This window comes from Chelmon rostratus, chromosome 15, assembly GCF_017976325.1.
Source record: "Chelmon rostratus isolate fCheRos1 chromosome 15, fCheRos1.pri, whole genome shotgun sequence".
Classification (NCBI taxonomy): domain Eukaryota; kingdom Metazoa; phylum Chordata; class Actinopteri; order Chaetodontiformes; family Chaetodontidae; genus Chelmon; species Chelmon rostratus.
This window is the reverse complement of record NC_055672.1, coordinates 20,635,286-20,654,429: the sequence shown is the minus strand read 5'-3', so window position 1 is coordinate 20,654,429 and position 19,144 is coordinate 20,635,286. Positions and strand designations below refer to the sequence as shown.

Below are 19,144 nucleotides of genomic sequence, written 5' to 3'. Positions count from 1 at the left end.
TTTTGTTAAGACTCAACTTTGACAAACACAGTCATGGCCCCTTTATTGTATAGAAAACATTTTTTGGTTTTATATGTGATGAGGGTGTGTTAATCAGTGCAAGTTCCACAAACTTCACTAAAATAGTACACTGTGCATAATCAATTGGGACATCATTTAAAACAATGTGTATCAACAGATCAACAGCATTTTGAAGTTTACTTACAAAGACTGGAATGTGATCATCTTCCAATTTTGTCTTTGTTTAGTCCCAGTGGGAAAGTATAGAATGTTTTTTTTTACTGCAGGCCTTTATCACAGGGCGACAGATTAGCATTCCAGGGCTACACCCTGGGGAAACAAATGTTAACACATCAGATCAGCTATCTTACAGTAACAACCCAGTGCTACTTTCAACACCTGGACTAACAAACAGCATCATTGGCTAATCATATAAGTTTTATGAGGTTGCGAGTTATGTTAAAGAATATTAGATCGAGTTGCTATAGTGCAGGTGACGCTAGCAGCCGTCCTGTCTGAATGTGACCCTCAAAGCCAGTCCTCTTGTAAGGTAACTGTTTTATTGTGCAAAAATACCAACAATAAATCTCTCTCCTGCTCGTCCAGGTGTGTGTTAGAACAAAGCTGTATGATCTCCTAATCCTAGACCAAGAACAATATTGGTTCTTTACTTGTCGCCTGGATGTATCGCCATCTGCTGAGGATGCTAACTTTGTTGCATGGCAGCGTTTGCTTCAGCCTTTGTCCATGACAAGGTAGCCATCAAGTATCTTCAATGAGGTTCAGTTCATGTTTTAAAACACGTCATGTATAAACAGTGTTTTTAAGCAACTAATGAAGCTCATGCCTTTAGCTAAAGCCTTTCAAGCAGGGCCTCAACATCACCATCACCATCATCATCATCATCATCCAGCCTGTTAAAAACACCTGACCTGATCTGTGAACCAACAGGGGCAGTAACGCACTGGTTTTCAGTTTAACTTGTGCATCAGTGATGCTGGGAGTTAAGCAGGCTGCAGTAGACCTGTGAAAGATCTGTGCACGGCGTGTGGTGCATACAGAACGAGCAACAGCCTCGCAAGCCACGCACAGCGGTTGTGTTCACTGCTGCTGGGCCGCACACCAACACGAAGCAGACGGCGTTCAGTGAGCGTCGTCCAGTTGAGTTTTGAACGCTGAGGGGTAAATTTGGCTTTCGGAGGCATTTCATGACCGGTCATTACAAATATTGGGGTCAACAAGTCTTGATATTTCATACATTGAGGGGGACACAACCCCATGTCCTCTGCAGCCACGACATGCTTGTGTCACTGGCAGATTTCAGATAACGCTAGTTCCTTGAATGAGTTCAAAATGCTGCCTCTGCTGTTTTAAAATTAGTCTGTTAGAATCATCTTGTATCAGGCTCTTTATGCACGTGATGGCTCCACATTATGTTGCACCAAAAGACTGAAGCTAAAGCTCCAGGTTCCAGGCTGAAAGTCAGCTTTCTCACCACTTGATGAACCATCTACCGTCTATTTGCCCGTTAAAGTCACGAGGCAATGCTTTGTTGTGCTTTGTTGAGGACTAACCAGCGTGTTTGGCAATCCGAACGCTATCTTGGTTGGCGTTATCGTTGGGGTATCTGCTTGGTGAGGAAATTGCTACTACACAGTGGATAAAAAAAACTGCAATAAAAACACTCCGAGTCCCTGCCCACCTGATTGTTTACGCAACTGCTTCTTCTTGCAGCACTATTTAAAACTCAAGTCCAAGTTTTCTCTTCATGCACTCTCCAGTCCTACAGCTCTATCTTTTTCAACTCGTCCCTCTTACTTCTGACTCTCATCCTGCAAACATGCCCACAGCTGGTAAGGTAGGTACATAATTTTATTTGGGAGTTAATCCCTAATGGTAACTGAGATGAGTTTCAGAGTATAGTTTAAGTACATTCAAGTAGAGTAGGTAGTAAAACAAAACAGCAGAAAACAATGCATCAAATAATGTATTTCACTTCAGCATTATGAGTGATCATAATGTTTAAAGTCTGAGTGCATGTTATATATATGATGTTTATTCGGTGGGTGAAGTGTGGATGGGTGCTGATGCCTTCTCTGCCCTTATGTGCTGTTTTAATCTCTTTGCTCTTGCATGTGAATTTCCCTCAAACCAATTTTAATTATCATTTTTACTGCAATAAAAGTCTAATACAATAACAGTCTCTCTTTGCATGTCCTGTTTTGACTTGGCACACAGTTTGAAACCATCCAGACGGTTTTGCGCAACTGTGGATATTGGCAAAGATGAGGGGGTAGTAAGCCAAAAAAGATAAACTGCAAAAGCCCAAAAATGTGCTGTTGTTCCACAGTGGAATAATAATAAAAAAAACTTAATTTCAAGCCAATTCATTTGTCATGTTTGACAACAATGGATTTACTCAGTGGTTTGCAGTACTCAGTGGCGCTAAACTTGCCAACCCTACATTAAATTACACTGTTCTAATAAAATGCATGTTTGTCAGATAACGTTTGGGGACTTTCAACCGTTGCTTTTCGTGTGATGTTTACTTTCTCAGGAGCAGCAGTTTCAGAGAAATGGAATGCACTCCATTGTTGATGTGCAGTGAATATGCGTAACCCATTTGCTATGATAAACATTTGCATGGTGGCATAAAAGACACTCAACACTCAACAAGGCATAGTAAAACACTAAAATACTTGAAGTCTTGCCAAGTTAACTTCAATGCAATTAAAAATACACATGCGACTCTACCTTAGTGGGTGTTGGAGAGGTTTCAGGAAACTGCCACGGCGCCCTTCCTGAACCCATCCTAGTATAGTTTAACTGTGGTGGCACCCAGTAATGAGTTTTCATGTGGTGTCACTGCCCTCCAGGTCATCAAGTGCAAGGCCGCAGTGGCCTGGGAGCCCAACAAGCCTCTGGTGATTGAGGAGATTGAGGTAGCCCCGCCGCAGGCCAATGAGATCCGCATCAAGGTGAGAGAGTCCACTCTCAAGACTCACACGTGTAACACAGACTGTAGAGTGTTAGAGTGTAGTTTGGAGTAGTGAGAGGTTTGATTCGGCAAAGGCTTCAGCTAACTGTCATTTGCTAACATAGCTTTGAGGAAAGCACAATACCCAATGTACTACTGTGGTTGATGTCTTTGGTGCAGATCGTGGCGACCGGGGTGTGCCACACAGACCTGTATCACCTGTTTGAGGGCATGCATAAAGATGGCTTCCCAGCGGTCCTCGGCCACGAGGGAGCTGGCATCGTAGAAAGCGTCGGGCCCGGAGTCACTGAATTTCAACCAGGCCAGTTAAAAATTCCAACTGTTGCATTTGTCTGACGGCTCGTGTTTCTTTCCCTGTCAGATTTGTGTCTGCGTAACTCGGCCAAAAATTCCTCTGACGTGAAAACATTGTCTCTGAATTTCAGGAGACAGGGTAATTCCTCTGTTCATCTCCCAGTGTAAAGAATGCCGCTTCTGTAAGAGTCCTAAGACCAACCAGTGTGAGAAGGGATGGTGAGCTCGTCTTTTTCTTCTCTTGCAACTTGTAGTGCCGTCTGATGACGACACAGGACAGATTGTTTGGATCTGTGGTTTCTAATTTCTGACACATCCTTCAAAATTAGCAAATGTTTGCTGCACCCCCTAATAGAACAGGGCCGCTGCAAAAGTGAAGTCTTAGTTGTGTTTTCATCTCTTTTCATTGGAATAAACTCTCTCTTCAGGGCTGCTGATAGTCATGATGTGATGGCATTAGCAGAGTCCAGGTTTACCTGTAAGGGCAAGAAGGTGCTGCAGTTTATGGGAACCAGCACCTTCTCTGAGTACACCGTGATGAACCAGATAGCTGTGGCTAAGATCGACCCTGCTGCTCCTCTGGACAAGGTCTGTCTCCTGGGCTGTGGGGTCTGCACAGGATATGGAGCAGCAGTTAATACTGCTAAGGTGTGTATGTTTGATGTATTGTTGAAGGCTAACACCTGCTTCGATATGTTCCTTCTTCCCACACCACTGTGTTAAAGGTCAGGCATCTGAAGTGAAACATACCAACTGCCTGTGACGCTACAGTATTTAGGAAGACCTGATGTTCATGACTGCATGGAGCATTTAGTCCAACCTTAGGTCTCATACTGACCAATGTCTGTTGCACTTTAGGTGGAACCGGGCTCCACATGTGCTGTGTTTGGCCTGGGAGCTGTGGGCTTGGCCGCAGTCATGGGCTGCAAGGCTGCAGGAGCCAATAAGATTTTCGCTGTTGACATCAACCCAGAGAAGTTCGAGAAGGCCAAGGTGTTTGGCGCCACGGACTTCGTGAACCCCAAGGACCACAATAAACCCATCAGCCAAGTGCTGTCCGAGATGACTGGCGGAGGAGTGGACTTCTCCCTGGAATGTGTCGGGAACGTGGGAGTCATGGTAAGGGGTTTGCATAAAGATCTGAAGTAATTTGGCTGAAGAGTGTGTGTTATATTCAAGATTCTCTCCCAGGTGGAAGTGTTGTCTAATTTGTGGTCACAAGCACGTTGTGCTGTTTCTCCATCCAGCGCAGTGCCTTGGAGTCTTGTGTGCAAGGCTGGGGTGTCAGCGTGCTGGTTGGCTGGACAGACATGTACGACTTTTCTGCCCGACCCATTCAGCTCATCGCTGGACGCACATGGAAGGGCTCCCTGTTTGGAGGTGAGACCCCTGGCAGTCAAACGCTGCATGACCATCCTTGTTTTAATTTGCCCTTCTTGGCTGGTTGTCAAGAATTTGGGAGAGGAGACAGTGAGAGCGTGAAGATATGGAGGCGTAGTGGCGTAATGCAGAGTAATGCAACTTTTTTATTGACGGTGTGATGGACAATGAATGATAATCCTCATCCCTTATTTTTCTTAGCTTCTCTCTCCGTCTTTTTGCCAAGAGAAATGAGCCAAACAAACTCAGTGTACAGCTGTTAACACAAGCAGAGGACCAGACCAGACCTGACTGAGATACAGACCTTAATGAAGGTTTTTTTTTCGTTTGAGGTTTTATTTTGTTAGTTGATATGGCTAATTAGCTTTAGCTTCAGATCAGCATATTATCAACATATTATCAACGCTTCCGTTGCGCCAACAGAGTGCTGGGCCCATAACCCAGAGGTCGATGGATCAAAACCATCCTCTGCTAGCTGTGTTTACACACAATGGATGTGACTGTGAATGTCTCCATTGTGAGATTAATAAAGTCTTACCTTATTAATTAACTATGTTCGAAATGCATCAGAGCTGTATGTGGCTCATTATAAAGGGTTTAGTCGTTCAGCTCATGCACGGTAAAGTCTGCATTTCTCTCTTGTTGAAGGCATTTCTCCTTTGTGTGGCCTATCAGGAGGCAGTAGAGCCATAAGGCTTAACCTGAAGACCTAAAATCATTTAACCCGTACAGCCTGTGCCAACCAAAGGTCTGTAGGGTAGACCTCTGCAATCGTTCAAAGAGAGGACTCTGTTTGCTATTATTTTATCATGTGTGTCTTCTCTTTCTGCGGCTCAGGATTCAAGAGTAAGGATGGCGTGCCTCAGATGGTCAAAGCTTACCTGGACAAGAAGGTGAAGCTGGATGAGTTCATCACTCATAACATGACCTTGGCCCAGGTCAACGACGCCATTGAACTGATGAAGCATGGAAAATGGTAGGTTTACAGTCCTATGCTTTCTCCACCATTCAGGATTTACCAATTAGCTACACAGACGAAGAATCAATAAGGGCAGGTCTTCTAATTTCTGTTTTTGCTTCACAGCATCCGGACGGTCCTGAGTGTTTCTCCACAGTGAGACCCCTGTGTTGCCTTCAGTGACGTCAGAATCATTTAATGACCTGCAGTTGTACTGAATCACAACACAGTATTTATGAACTCAATAAAGAGATCTATCAAAATATCTTCTTGCCTGACCTTGAACAATCAGCACTATTCAGTGAATGTGGGGACTGTAAGAATCACCTGCAGTGTTGACGTAAGCAGGTGAGATCTGTTGCGTCCTTGTTTAGGTCAGATTTACTCTAGTTTAGCAGTACTAGTTCAGTGTTTGCTTAATCTAGTCCAACTTTATTATTAATGTCCAAGTGGAATTAAATAGCATTGCTTTGTCTGCTACAGCGCACATACCTGCTGTGCAAAGCACTTGTCCTGAGTTCTCCTACTGTTTTTTTGATTTGCTGATGGCGCCACCTAGCTCTGACAGAATGCAGTGAGCAGTGAATACACCATGTTTCAATAGAAACAATCAATTCTTGCATAAAGCAGTGACGTCCTTGTTCGGAGCAGGCGGTCACGCTGAGCTGGACATCAACCTGCTGCACAAACAGACTTTGAACAACAGCTAAGTTAATAAGCTACATTATGTAATGACTGGCTGCTATTTTAGGATATTTACAGTCCAACGCTTTTATATATCAACTCCTAACTCACATGTTGTGAAATATTTCCTTTTAGATTTTGCCAGAATTTCTTTCACTTCCACCTGAACAAAACGTTTTCACCAGTAACGGGGCTCACACCTGAATTTCCCCATTCATTACTGCCAATGTGAAATAATAGCATGAGTATTTAAATGGATTCAGCACTAATCACATGACAGTGCTTTATTTCATACTGTGGCCACAATGATCTGTCACGCTGACACTGAGAATCCCAAAACAGGCGCTGCACAATTCAGTTAAATCCTGAAACTATCATCATGTAAAGAAAAATATATAGTTGTCATCATCAAACTGCCCGGCTCTCACATTCTGATCTTGACTGGACCACTATTAGAATTCCCAGCATGCATTGGATTTAGCTTAGAATTATTCAACAAGCTTCCCCTTTGTTACTTGAAGACAGTACATGTGTCAGCCCAGTGGCCCCCCAGACACTTTTCATAGGGGTGGCCAGGTGACGTGCTTGTAAGCGTGACACCTGTCAGCATCACATTCTGATCTGTACGTCAAGGCTGGGAACAGCAAAACTTATGTACATTTGTGTGATTAAAAGTACGCCAGTCAAACCTTAAACAAATGAAAACAATGTGGAAAATGTGATGGAGATAATGTTTCATGTATTGGAGGAATGTTACAAATCAGTCTGTACATTCTGTATCTGATGTTTTAGTTTGTTTTAGTTTATCTCTTCAGGGGATTTCAAGTCACATGCTTCATTTACTACATGATTCATTCGCTTAGTCCATTGCACTTTCTCACATTTAGCTTTTATCTTTACACCAACTACTCCACCTCATACAAGTGGAACAAGACAATTATTTCAAATTTCTTGCATTCCCACTTTTTTTATGTGCAAATTGAAAATGCACATAAAGCAGATGGATGGAAACACACTTATTGGCTTATGCAAGGCCTGTGTCAGAGTTCAAGGTTCAAGTTTTCATGATTTCTAAACTTGCTGTGCAGGTTGTTATTTTCAGTGATCCAGGTTCAGAGCAACAGAGACACAGAGCATCTCCCTGACAATAGCAACTCTGTCAAGACAATATTTATCACACCCCAGCTGACGCCCAAGGCCACATCACTGCCTTTGGACACTGCAAGCTAGAGGATGCACTGTGAATACTCATCACACTTCACTGCATCATAACCAGCATTTTAAGGGTGCACACATACACAGAACAAACAGTCGCTTTAACTATCCTACTGCTTGGCAACACTATGGCTAAAGTGCTATTGGAACTAACACATTAAACAAGGCAGATTGACACTAACAAACAAAACAATAAAAATAGTCATAGTCTAGATGTTACAGTAGACCTGGCCAGTAGAAACAGCTCTTAACTTTTGCTTATAATTTCTGCACTCCTAGGTGATCCCCAGGGATAGAATCGGGCAACTGGCCACATAACTTAGGCACCAGAGATTTGAGGTGAACAACCTGAAGCTGACTTTCTGCATCAGAGCTGGTCGGCGGATGCCTCACCGACCTTGAGCCCTGTAAATGCAACCGAGGCCGTGCCAGCTCATGCTTCTGTGAATCATTAGGTCGCTGTGGGCATGCATTCCCTTCCCCCTTCAAGGCAAGAGTTTTCTGCAACTCATCACCTCTGAGCCCTGAGCCAATTCAGCTCCCTCTTATCTAGCCTGACGATGTGTCAGGACGAGTGTGTTGTACAGCACAGACCACCTGACCAACTTTTGGCTCCTCCTGCTCAGGTTTGATATCACTGCATCAATGTGGTGCAAAGTCTGAGTTCACTCCAAGTCATTCTCGGTGGCAAGAAATTCCACTAAATGTTTTGTAATACACAACAGATGTCTGCCAAATCAGATGTTGCAAAACCTTTCTGATGTAACCTTAAATGTGCTACAAGCTTGTCAGTAGTCCCTGACGCATTGGGGTTACTCCCCTCAGCTACTTTAAACACCCTTTAAAGTGAGGGCATCATCAGTTACATTAATCACTTTGACAGGTAATCCACCCTGTTCCCTTACAGACCACCCAAGCAATCATTATATCACAACGGTCAGAGACTGAATCTGAAGGTTCCAACATACCCTCACGACCAGGCACAAGCACATTGTCAACCTGGCCCGCAATGACGGCTTCGCTGCATTTTGAATTAGAGACCACCTTTCACTCACAAGCTAGATGTTGCACTCAAGTAGAAAACTGCCTGTTACTGGTTGTGTAACCAGCTCTATTGTTTATAATTTAGGGCACAGAGCAGGTAAAATAATGCAGACTGTTGAGGACAATTGCGAAAGGGATTATTTGATTATTTTATAAAGGCTAAAACCCATATGTAAATTATCTGAATTATAGTACAAGTACAAGGCTAATATAATATAATATAATAATATAAATATAATAAATGTATTAGTTTCACAAAGGCATACCTGTGCTATAACCATGGACATTTGTTCTCTTTACTCCTCTCCACGTCCAAACGGTGACAGAAAGTTGCAAATGAAACCCATTGACATTGAAAAGACGGACATGAAGAAAAAAATCTGAAGATCGTCATTGGAAAACACATCATGAACAAAATAATAATAATAATTAAAAAAATAAAATAAAAAAACCCCAGCAAAATAAAATTAGATGATTTTTAGTGTTTGTGTTTTATTCTAAGTGAAACATTTGTCAGTGGCCTTTTTTTTTCTCTGAATGGCATTAAAAAATGTTATTTTTGATGCCAAAATTTACGGTCATTGCTCTGTGGAGCTAGTAAATAAATAGATAATGGTAACAATAAAGGTTAGTAAAAGTGATCTGAGCTTATTGAAACAATGTGATAATGCAGTGGGCTAATTCTAAAGCCTGTCTACTGCAAATCTATATGATAATAATGATCAATACTGCTTGGCATGGCTTGATTTATCCATTATGAAGTCTGGTGGCTTAGGACATGAATGGCCATGCTATTTGCTTGGCTTTTATTTTGACGTTTTTTCACGCTTGTTTTTTTTTTTTTTTTACACTTCACTTCCGGTATGTCCCTTCGTCCTGGTGTCTGTCGCAAATGAGAAGTGAAATCGGTAATTTGCGAAAGTCAAAATAGCCTGTTATTCATTGTTTTCACACATTACACTGGAAACACAGGACCAGCTGTTAGCACCGTTCATCGCAACAACACCCGCCAGAAAGTCTTCATCAGTTTATATCGTACCCTCAGATCTCCCTCTCATCAGCCACCCTGCCTCAGTGACCTCTGGTCTATCTCAGCAATAAAAATGTCCAACTATTCCTTTATGGCCTTTTTAATATAAATATTGACCACAGGCTCCGTATCTGTTGCAGGTTTGGATCAGTGGGAACTGATAACAGGTCCCTGCCTATCTGGAGGTTTGCCTGCTTGAAGGCTGTATAACCTCGTCCTGACCCGTCCTCTCGCTCCTCTCCGGCTCTTTCACTCTCATTTCTGCAGCAGCAATGGCCACAGCTGGAAAGGTAAGCCATTCAACACGATGTGCTCTCTTTATACACACATACACACGGGAGAGAAGACCCAGAAACCAGCTTTTAGTACACGGAACCGTGTCGGAGGGGCAGGGGGGCGGTCCCTCACGTTTCTGACGGAAAGTTTTCATAACGCTCCTTGAACGTTGTCCGAACCGGACATGTTTGGCTGGATTGCTACTAACGATACTGTTTATACGAGCTCATGCATTAAAACATAAAAAAACAACAACATTTGACCAGTTGTCTACCGCTGCGTCAACGGGGACAGCTGCCCGCACAGAGCGTCCTTTTCCGGGCGTCACCTTCTTCCGGCTCCCCGGGCGGTCGGCGGAGGAAGCTGCACCGCTTCAGCATCGCCGAGTCTTCCTCAGTTCAAGACGCCAAACTACTGCTCCAAACATCCTCACGTTAGTTTTAACTCGCCTTATCGAAGTCACACTGAGAGCAAAACAGGCAAACGGTGGCAAATAAATAATATAGCAGAGATTAAGTGATCTGAATTGAATGAAATAGCCTATTATAATACAGTAATTCAAAAAGAACAGAAATAATAATGTTAAAAAAAATCTTCATCAGTTTATATTATCCCCAAAAGCAGGTCTCAATGAATAGTTTGTGGCAAGTTGCCTTTAGGAGTGTCCACTGAACTTCAAAGTGTACTGAGCACCCAAGTTCAGTGGGGTTAAAAACTGTCATTTAATTTAAGTAATACAAATCTTGATTTTAAAAATCCTTTAATAAAATGAATTTATTAATACAAATCTTGATTTTAAAAATCCTTCAATAAAATTAATTTATTAAAGAGCCACTAAATTGATAAAGCACCCCACTAGGAAGTAAGGATCTCACAAACAGTGAAAAATCTACCATAAAGTACTGTGTTTTCTCCACATCTCTCTCTTAGGTCCCTCCTCGTGGAGGGAGTACTAAGGTAGTCTAAGCTGGCCCAAAGATGGCGCTCACACCAAAATAGTGACGTCACAGTAACCCACAGCCACCCTGTGGTGCATATGACATATGACATATAAACAAAGCATTATGATTAGACAACTGCTTTGTACTTTGGTTTGTGAAGGAATCAAAGTAAAAGGGATCCACACACAAGTGAAGCGGTTCTGTGTGTCTGTGCAGAGACATGCAGTGGAGCAGAGTGAAGTCCTGTGAAGTGACATAACGTCCTTTCTGTGGAAGCACAGGACAGGAAGTGCAACATCTGCTCTGATCACTGTTGCTCATGGCGGTCCAGCAGCAGGTCTTTGTCAGGTCTTTACCTGCATACAACAATAGCCATACTGCTTGAGTGACCGCGTGTTTTACATGTAAACAACAAGTTAAACATGATGGTCTGCTTATCATTATGAGATCAATGCAACAATATAATTTAATTAATAAACACTGAAGAACAACACAATTCAAATTTGCACAATAGCACAGCACATGTCGGTGTATGTCCACTTAAGAAGAGATGTGTGGTTAAATGTAACTGTGCACATAGTAAAATGACTTGAATCAGTTCTACATATTGAGGGGATGCAGTTTTTGAGCACTCTATTGAGGGTGTAGTAAAGAGCACATACATGTCTTTGAATCTAGAAAATATGTTATCAATATAGGTTTTCATGACATTAGGAACCCCCCGCTGGCACTTTTAGCAGTTCTACTTTCACAGTAAAAGCCAAAACTTTTTAAATTAAAACACATTCATTTCAAGGCACATGCACAAAGTATCAGTGTCATAATGGGTGAGCTTATAGGACCCAAAAGCACAACAGTAGACAGAGATCAGTGCAAGCAGTTTATTAGTAATAGTACAAAAGTACAGTTTACAGTTCAGTGGGGCATGATCTGGGCAGGGGAGTGGAGGGAGGGGGAGGAGGAGTGGCAGACGTTGATTGCTTGTAGAACCTCGGGTGTGCAGGTGGGGAGCGGGTGAATCTCATTCATATATATATATATATATATATATATATATATATATATATATATATATATATAGATAACATTTAATCAATTAATGTCACGTCTCTTGTGATAGGACCAGCACGAAAACCAAGGTTCAGTTAGTCCATCTTTATTTCTGACTCCGGCATATTCCAACAACTACATTCACACTAGTTGTAGAACCTGTGTCCTTGTGAAAAGGAGACACATTCTGTACCTGCGATTAAGGAGCTGATAGTAAATTCTTTGGTGTAACACTAATGTGTGAACACACAACACCCTCTGCAGCAGTTAACGTCACCATGGCACTGGTGTCCACCATAAGGAAATATTCCTCATGGCAACCACTTTCATCTGGAATGAACACAGGATAGCTGTGTTTAATCTCCAGCTACACTGTATATTCAACACCACTAACAATTTATTGATCAGTAGAGAATTTTTTTCAAAATAGAAAGCATTACACTCCATAAAGTATTGTAGCCTATTCATGACACATTGTGCATGAGTCCTACGTTTCATTGGAATTAGAATTAATTCTTAATTCAAATTAATTTTATTCTATTTGAAAAAAAAAATTACAACCAAACTCAGTACTTTTTATGTACACTATATTTCTGACCTACCTTATTGTCAGCTTAGTGTAAGCTATGTATGTTTTGGGACGTGAATTGGTGCTGCAAAACTCAAATTTCCTGTGGGGGATCAAAAAAGTACTCAGTCTACTTATCTCACAGTGTATTTGTCCAAGGGCCAGAATTATTCGAAGCAGACTGGTTGTGGTCTCGATTCCTGTGATTATTTAGTTAGTGCTTGTCTCGCTGCCGCCTGTGCTTCCCTCCTCTCCTCTGTTTTCTCTCTCCCTCTGTTGCAGGGGGAGCGCAGGGAGGCGGGGCGATCTCCTCGGCAGCAGGGCTCATTAGTCTCACCTGTTTGGCATTCTGCAATCAGCCTGGCTACTTAAGCCACCTCCCAAGTCACCCCTGTGACAGATGATTCCTTTTGCCACTTGCGTGTTACCCTGCTGTCGAGGTGATCTCCTGCCTCTGGTGTCTCTTGTTCCCTTGTAAAAATCATTTTTGTTTTTGTCACCATCATTGCCAGTTTGAGTTCGTTCATGGACAACCTTAGTTATTTCTTAGTTAGTATTACCTCTGAGGTGATTTTGTGTTTCTTTGTTACTTTTCCCTAGATGGTGATTTTCTGTTTGTATTTTACAAATCTAGCAATTTTCCCCGCAAGGTGGTTTTTCATTTAATTTTTGGTGGAAATAAAATTGTTTGTTTCACTCTGCATCAGGTTCCTGGCTCTCCTTGAACATACTGTAACAAGACTCAGTGGAGGCCAAACTTTAATAAAAAATATATTTAGGCCATATATCAATATGAACAGACTACAAAACATGGAAAATCCATAATTGTAATCAGATACTTAACTGGGAAATGCTCAGACCTCCACTAAGGAGGCAATCAGTGCACATTTGCCCTCTTTGGCTGAGCTGCCCTTCTTATTTTTGCTGTTGTATGCCGCATAAATACAAGTAGCCCATAATTAAAGAAATTCAAAAAAATTAAATTGCCATGTTATCCAAACTTTTATTGTTTTTTCATTCGCCTCCACAGGAAATGGGGTGGCACTGTGCTGTTAAAAATCCCTTTGCCCCCCTGTCATGTGACACAAGCATGGAGTTGCAGACATTATTAATGGGGAAAATTATATCCAGTGGAATGCCCTGTGATTAAAAATCCTGACATATGCTTCTGAACAATGCACAGGCAGTCACATTTGTATCGCGTCGCACAATATTGCCTGATATTAGCTAGCTAAGTAGCGTGGAACGGGAATGAGAAGCCATCAGTGGAAAATTTGCCATTCTTGGACGATATCAGTTTCCACCTGTACACCGTCACCATCCATGTAGCATGCGGTGTCAGAACAACTCGAAAAGTCGGCAAAAACTTTAGTATACAAGTTGCTGACTTGAACGTCATATATGCAGAAACATGGTGCAAAAAGTAAATGATAATTAATTCATGTATCACATAGTGTGCTTTAACAGCAGCAGTCCCCAGTAGTATTTGTCATACTTCATACTTGCTAATCACATGTGGTGTCACTGCCCTCCAGGTCATCAAGTGCAAGGCCGCAGTGGCCTGGGAGCCCAACAAGCCTCTGGTGATTGAGGAGATTGAGGTAGACCCACCACAGGCCAACGAGATTCGCATCAAGGTACTGATCTTATAAACGTGTCAAAGTAATGTGGAAGTGTTGCCAGTATTACTGAATCCACTGAGAGTGAACACTCATCAGCCTGTTCCCTTAATCGTCTTTGAGTGTTCACTGTTTGGTTGCTGTCTTTGCTGCAGATTGTGGCGACTGCAGTATGCCATACGGACCTGTACCATCTTTTGGAGAATATGCATAAAGATGGCTTCCCAACAGTCCTTGGCCACGAGGCAGCTGGGATCGTAGAGAGCGTTGGGCCTGGAGTCACTGAAATTCAGCCAGGTCAGTTTCGAATGGAACAACATTTTGGAATATGTATGTATATATAGATAGATAAATTCACCTACCGCATGCCCTGTTGACCTATCAGTAGTACGTCCCATTCTCGTGAGTATGATATCTCAGGAACGTCTTGACTGATTTTCTTCAAGTTTGGCTCCAACATTCTCTTGAACTCAAGAGAATTTTGTGGTCAGTTGTCACCCTGACCTCACCTGTGCCCCATTCTCATGAGCGTGGCGTCTCAAGAATGTCTGAAGGGAATTTCTTCAAATGTCTCACAAACCTTCACTTGGACATTCACTTGGCTGTCTCCTAGTGGGGGGTCAGGTAAAGGGGTCGTCTTCAGGCCAGCTCATGTTCCAGGTGAAGGGAGAGGTCTGTTTTGCTCTGCTGGGGTACAATTCAACTGTTGGGCTGTTTGGGAGGCGACCAAGACCATGAGGTGATTGTTTTAGGTATGGAGAGCCAATCAATTGATCACACGTATTCTTACTGTCTGATGAATGATCATAATTAGGCATGAACCAGATTTAGCTCTCCCAGCCAGGATAAAGGACTGATCACAGGAAGAATCCCTCAGAACTGAGGAGGCATCAATAAACCTTCCTTCAATGAGACATCAAAGTGTCCAGACAGCTTTCCTTGGGGGGGAACGAGGAGACCAAATACTTCATTTCTTTCACAGACTAAAGGATGAACTGATCAAATTTTGGTCATCCAAGGTCAAGGTCACTGGGTCCTCTACTTGTGACTTGACAAGTCGGCAGAGGTACACAGCCAGGAGGCAGTAATACAACTATTCTAAAGTTGGCCTAAATTTTTGGACTGTCACATAGCAACTTTTTGTCTTTCAGGAGATAAAGTTATCCCTTTGTTCATCGGCCAGTGCCGACAATGTCGCTTCTGTAAGAGCCCAAAGACCAACCAGTGTGTGGACGCATGGTAAACTCAATAAACACTCATCTCCTGCCATCCACTCCATTTTCTCTTCATTCCCAACTTTTTATTTAGGATGTATGTATTGATTCATACGGGGATGTATTCATACAGTCTTGCATCCATTTGACAGAACTATTTCATTCAATATAACTCTGTCAATGCAGAAAATGTAGGTGTTGTTTGGTGACACCAGAGAACAGATACTTCAGGTCTTTGTACTTTACATTGCAAGTATTCAGCGGACCTTCTGATAGGACAAGCACAGCACTCATATTTTGTTTCAGGAAAGGCAATGTGATGACAGTGGCAGACTCCAGGTTTACCTGTAAGGGCAAGAAGGTGCTGCAGTTTGCGGGAACCAGCACCTTCTCTGAGTACACTGTGGTTAATGAGATAGCTGTGGCTAAGATCGACCCTGCTGCTCCCCTGGACAAAGTCTGTCTCCTGGGCTGTGGGGTCTGCACAGGATATGGAGCAGCAGTTAATACTGCTAAGGTGTGTTTATTTGACTGTTGCACATAGATTAATTATTCCTCATCATTATTGTTAGGCTGACGTAATGGAATTGGGCATTTTGTCTGTTGCACTTCAGGTGGAACCGGGCTCCACATGTGCTGTGTTTGGCCTGGGAGCTGTGGGCTTGGCCGCAGTCATGGGCTGCAAGGCTGCAGGAGCCGAGAAGATTATCGCTGTTGACATCAATCCAGAGAAGTTTGAGAAGGCCAAGGTGTTTGGCGCGACGGACTTCGTGAACCCCAAGGACCACAATAAACCCATCAGCCAAGTGCTGTCTGAGATGACTGACGGAGGAGTGGACTTCTCCCTGGAATGTGTCGGGAATGTGGGAGTCATGGTGAGATGATTTGATTCGATGTGCTTCAAGAATATAATGAAGACGTACTACCTAACCATCACAATGACAGCCTTTATACCAGTCAGAATCATCTGAGCTCACTTTTTCCAGCAGTAGTTATTGAAGAGCTGAGTGTCATTTATTAAGTTGCCCAGCCCACGTTTCATCAGTCGGTCCACAGATTGAAATCTGCATCCTTTTGCTTACAAGCTCACTGTCTCTGTGCTGTTTCTCCATCTAGCGCAGTGCCTTGGAGTCTTGTGTGCAAGGTTGGGGTGTCAGTGTGATTGTTGGCTGGACAGACTTGCAAGACTTTTCTGCCCGACCCATTCAGCTGATCGCTGGACGCACATGGAAGGGTTCTGCATTTGGAGGTGAGACAAATATCACTAAACGGCTTTTGGCTTATGTTCAGCAGTGTCCTAGCTAGCTGCGTGCTGGACAAGAATCTATAGCTCTTATTCTGTCTATTTTGTGGCCTAGGCTTTAAGGGTAGGGAAGACGTGCCTCAGATGGTCAAAGCTTACCTGGACAAGAAGGTGAAGCTGGATGAGTTCATCACTCATAACATGACTTTGGACCAAGTCAATGATGCCATTGAACTGATGAAGCACGGAAAATGGTAGGTTTACACTCCCATACTTTCTCCACCATTTATGACTCAACAGCAGCACAGATAAATGAATGGGTGAATGTCTGCTCACTTCTCACTTATTTTTGTTCCACAGCATCCGGACGGTCCTGAGTGTTTCTCCACAGTAAGACCACTGTGATGCTGTTCATGACCCCAAAGTAATTCACTCATTGACCACTCTGTTAAAAAAGATCTCAGAGTTATATTTCTACAAATAATACAATGCACAGAAGAAGGGGATCTATCAAATTATACACATTTAACCTTGAGCAATCAACAATGTTTGGTCACTGAATGCTAAACACGGTAAAGTGTTTCTAGGGCAAAATAAATTGTCTGACTGATGGGCTCTGTGTCTTCCTTGTTTGTCATCTGGTTTTGTTGTGTTGTACGTCATGGACACAGCATTTACATGTCTACAGCATTGTCTGTCATGTCTCTGAATGCTCCATTAAACTGCATTTAAAGTGTCAGTCAAATACTTTTAGTTCCGACTTGCTTAAACCAGCCTAATTATATCAATGTTTGCTTAACTTTGTAGAAAGTGTAATTATTCTGCCTGGTTTTTAATAAATGATATAATATTGCAGTTAAACAGCAGACACACTGAACCACATTTTATGACACCATATAACTACATAATAACAGGCACAGAAAACCTGGCTACCTCTGGACTTTCAAAAATGTGGATGGAGATTAAAAAGGCATCTGTCTTTGACAACTTAAGATGGTCTGGACTCTCAGCCTCTATAAACTGCCCTGGTGGGAAAAGCATACAGCATTTTGAGACAATGAAAATAGCCAGTGTGATTGGCTATGACTGCTATAGGACCCTAACCAACCACTAACACACCCAATGATGTAAAACACGATGATCAATCCTTCCAAAGCCTTGTTTAAATCTCCATCTTGGGCACACGGCACAACCACCAGTCAGGGATATAGGCCAGTTTGAGACGAGCCAGGCCTGCGCAGAATCGATCACCAGTAATTGCCGCACAATGCATGCTGGTTAGAGTTGTGTCTGATTTGATCCTGACTTGCCGTGACGTCACGCACATGTGGGCAACATTAACCCGAGCAAGGCACTCAGCAGAGCAATTGCACATTTTCTGTGTAATTGTAAACTTTACTGCTAGATGTAGGCTATTAGTCTCATGTGCAATGAAGGTTTAATGCGTTGACAAATGTGTTTGTGTGGTTGATAATAATTAGTTAGTTAGTTATTTATGTGGCACTTATCAAAATGAGAAATTGCAAAGTGCTTTACAAGGCATCCATAAAAACAACAAAGGATCGAAAGCCTGCCAGATACACACACATTTCCACAAATATATAATTGCGAACAAATATAAATAAATCAAAAAATGAAGATTGTAAAGAGCCAATTTACAACTTGATGACAACGTTTATCAGCCAGAGAAGTGGAATACGACCAAGAATTCTGAGGGTTTGTCACTATTCTGCAGTGACAGAAAACCTGTTGAAACAATATCACAGTTGTTTGGAAATGAGTCAAACCACTACTGAGATTTGACTTTGAAATCAATCTTTCTGAATTCCTGTGGTCAGAAGTCTCTTACAATTACAATTGACAGGAGGGAAAAGACCCCACAGATGCCGGTATGGGCTCGCAACCCATGACAGCAGTGGCAAGACTTAGCCTTGCTACAACCAGACTAAGCTACAACCAATATGAGAAAAATACCCCAAGAGTCAGCGAGAGCAGGGGTGGAAAATGACTCACAGGTGGATTGCATGGTAACGAACAGGATAACAGATATGAGTATGCCTTGGATACATGACTCAGTGAGGGATGGGGGCACGGGCCCATCTGTTAGGGCCAGAGGTAGCAGTACTCAGGTGACATTGAAGGCAACTAAGGAGAGCAAAAGTTGCGCAGCAGAGGATAAGAAGAAGCTCCAAGTTTGCCCATGTGGCTGGCAGAAAATAACATCAATCCAAGGCCTTAGAACTCATCAGGGAAGGAGGAGGTGTTTAGCGGTGGAAGGGCAGAGTGGCCGCATCGACCAGTATTTCTTAAGAAGTGACTCGAATCAGTCGGATGAAGTTCAGCGAAAGAAAGCTAGAGTTAGGTGGCCGAGGGCAAATGATAGCAAAGAGTGGGAGGCAGTTGATAGAGATTTATCAGTCATATTAATCAGGCTTAGAGGAGATGTAGTGGAGAAATTGGATAAAATTGGAGATGTGATCTACTCCTATGGTCTAGAGATTTAGGGTGCTTGTCAAAACGAAAGGCGAGAGGGTGCAGGTCGGCAAGTCTAGGCGGCAAAGAGAAATAGAGAAGTTAGTAAAGGAAAGGAGGCAGTTAAGAAAGCAGTGGAGGAAGGCGTCAGAAGAAGA

At 42.6% G+C, this 19,144-nt stretch overlaps 2 protein-coding genes across 4 annotated transcripts; both read left to right on the top strand.

Moving 5' to 3' along the window:
• Positions 1 to 1,290: 1,290 nt before the first annotated feature.
• Positions 1,291 to 5,893, top strand: LOC121618078 (alcohol dehydrogenase 1). Its single transcript, XM_041953342.1, has 9 exons — positions 1,291 to 1,858; positions 2,877 to 2,978; positions 3,158 to 3,299; positions 3,424 to 3,511; positions 3,721 to 3,940; positions 4,151 to 4,411; positions 4,540 to 4,672; positions 5,510 to 5,648; positions 5,757 to 5,893. Exons 1-9 carry the CDS (start codon positions 1,769 to 1,771, stop codon positions 5,788 to 5,790), a joined length of 1,209 nt encoding a protein of 402 aa, XP_041809276.1. The 5' UTR covers positions 1,291 to 1,768; the 3' UTR covers positions 5,791 to 5,893.
• Positions 5,894 to 9,433: 3,540 nt separating this feature from the next.
• Positions 9,434 to 17,269, top strand: LOC121618059 (alcohol dehydrogenase 1-like). 3 transcript variants are annotated; one of them, XM_041953316.1, is made up of 10 exons: positions 9,434 to 9,481; positions 9,744 to 9,893; positions 13,974 to 14,075; positions 14,213 to 14,354; positions 15,209 to 15,296; positions 15,578 to 15,788; positions 15,886 to 16,146; positions 16,388 to 16,520; positions 16,630 to 16,768; positions 16,875 to 17,269. In XM_041953316.1, exons 2-10 carry the CDS (start codon positions 9,876 to 9,878, stop codon positions 16,906 to 16,908), a joined length of 1,128 nt encoding a protein of 375 aa, XP_041809250.1. In that variant the 5' UTR covers positions 9,434 to 9,481; positions 9,744 to 9,875; the 3' UTR covers positions 16,909 to 17,269. The 3 variants fall into 3 exon arrangements, with proteins under 3 accessions (XP_041809250.1, XP_041809252.1, XP_041809251.1); XM_041953317.1 differs by lacking the exon at positions 9,434 to 9,481 and adding an exon at positions 9,580 to 9,657; XM_041953318.1 differs by lacking the exon at positions 16,875 to 17,269 and having other exon boundaries at positions 16,393 to 16,520.
• The last annotated feature ends 1,875 nt before the right edge of the window (positions 17,270 to 19,144 follow it).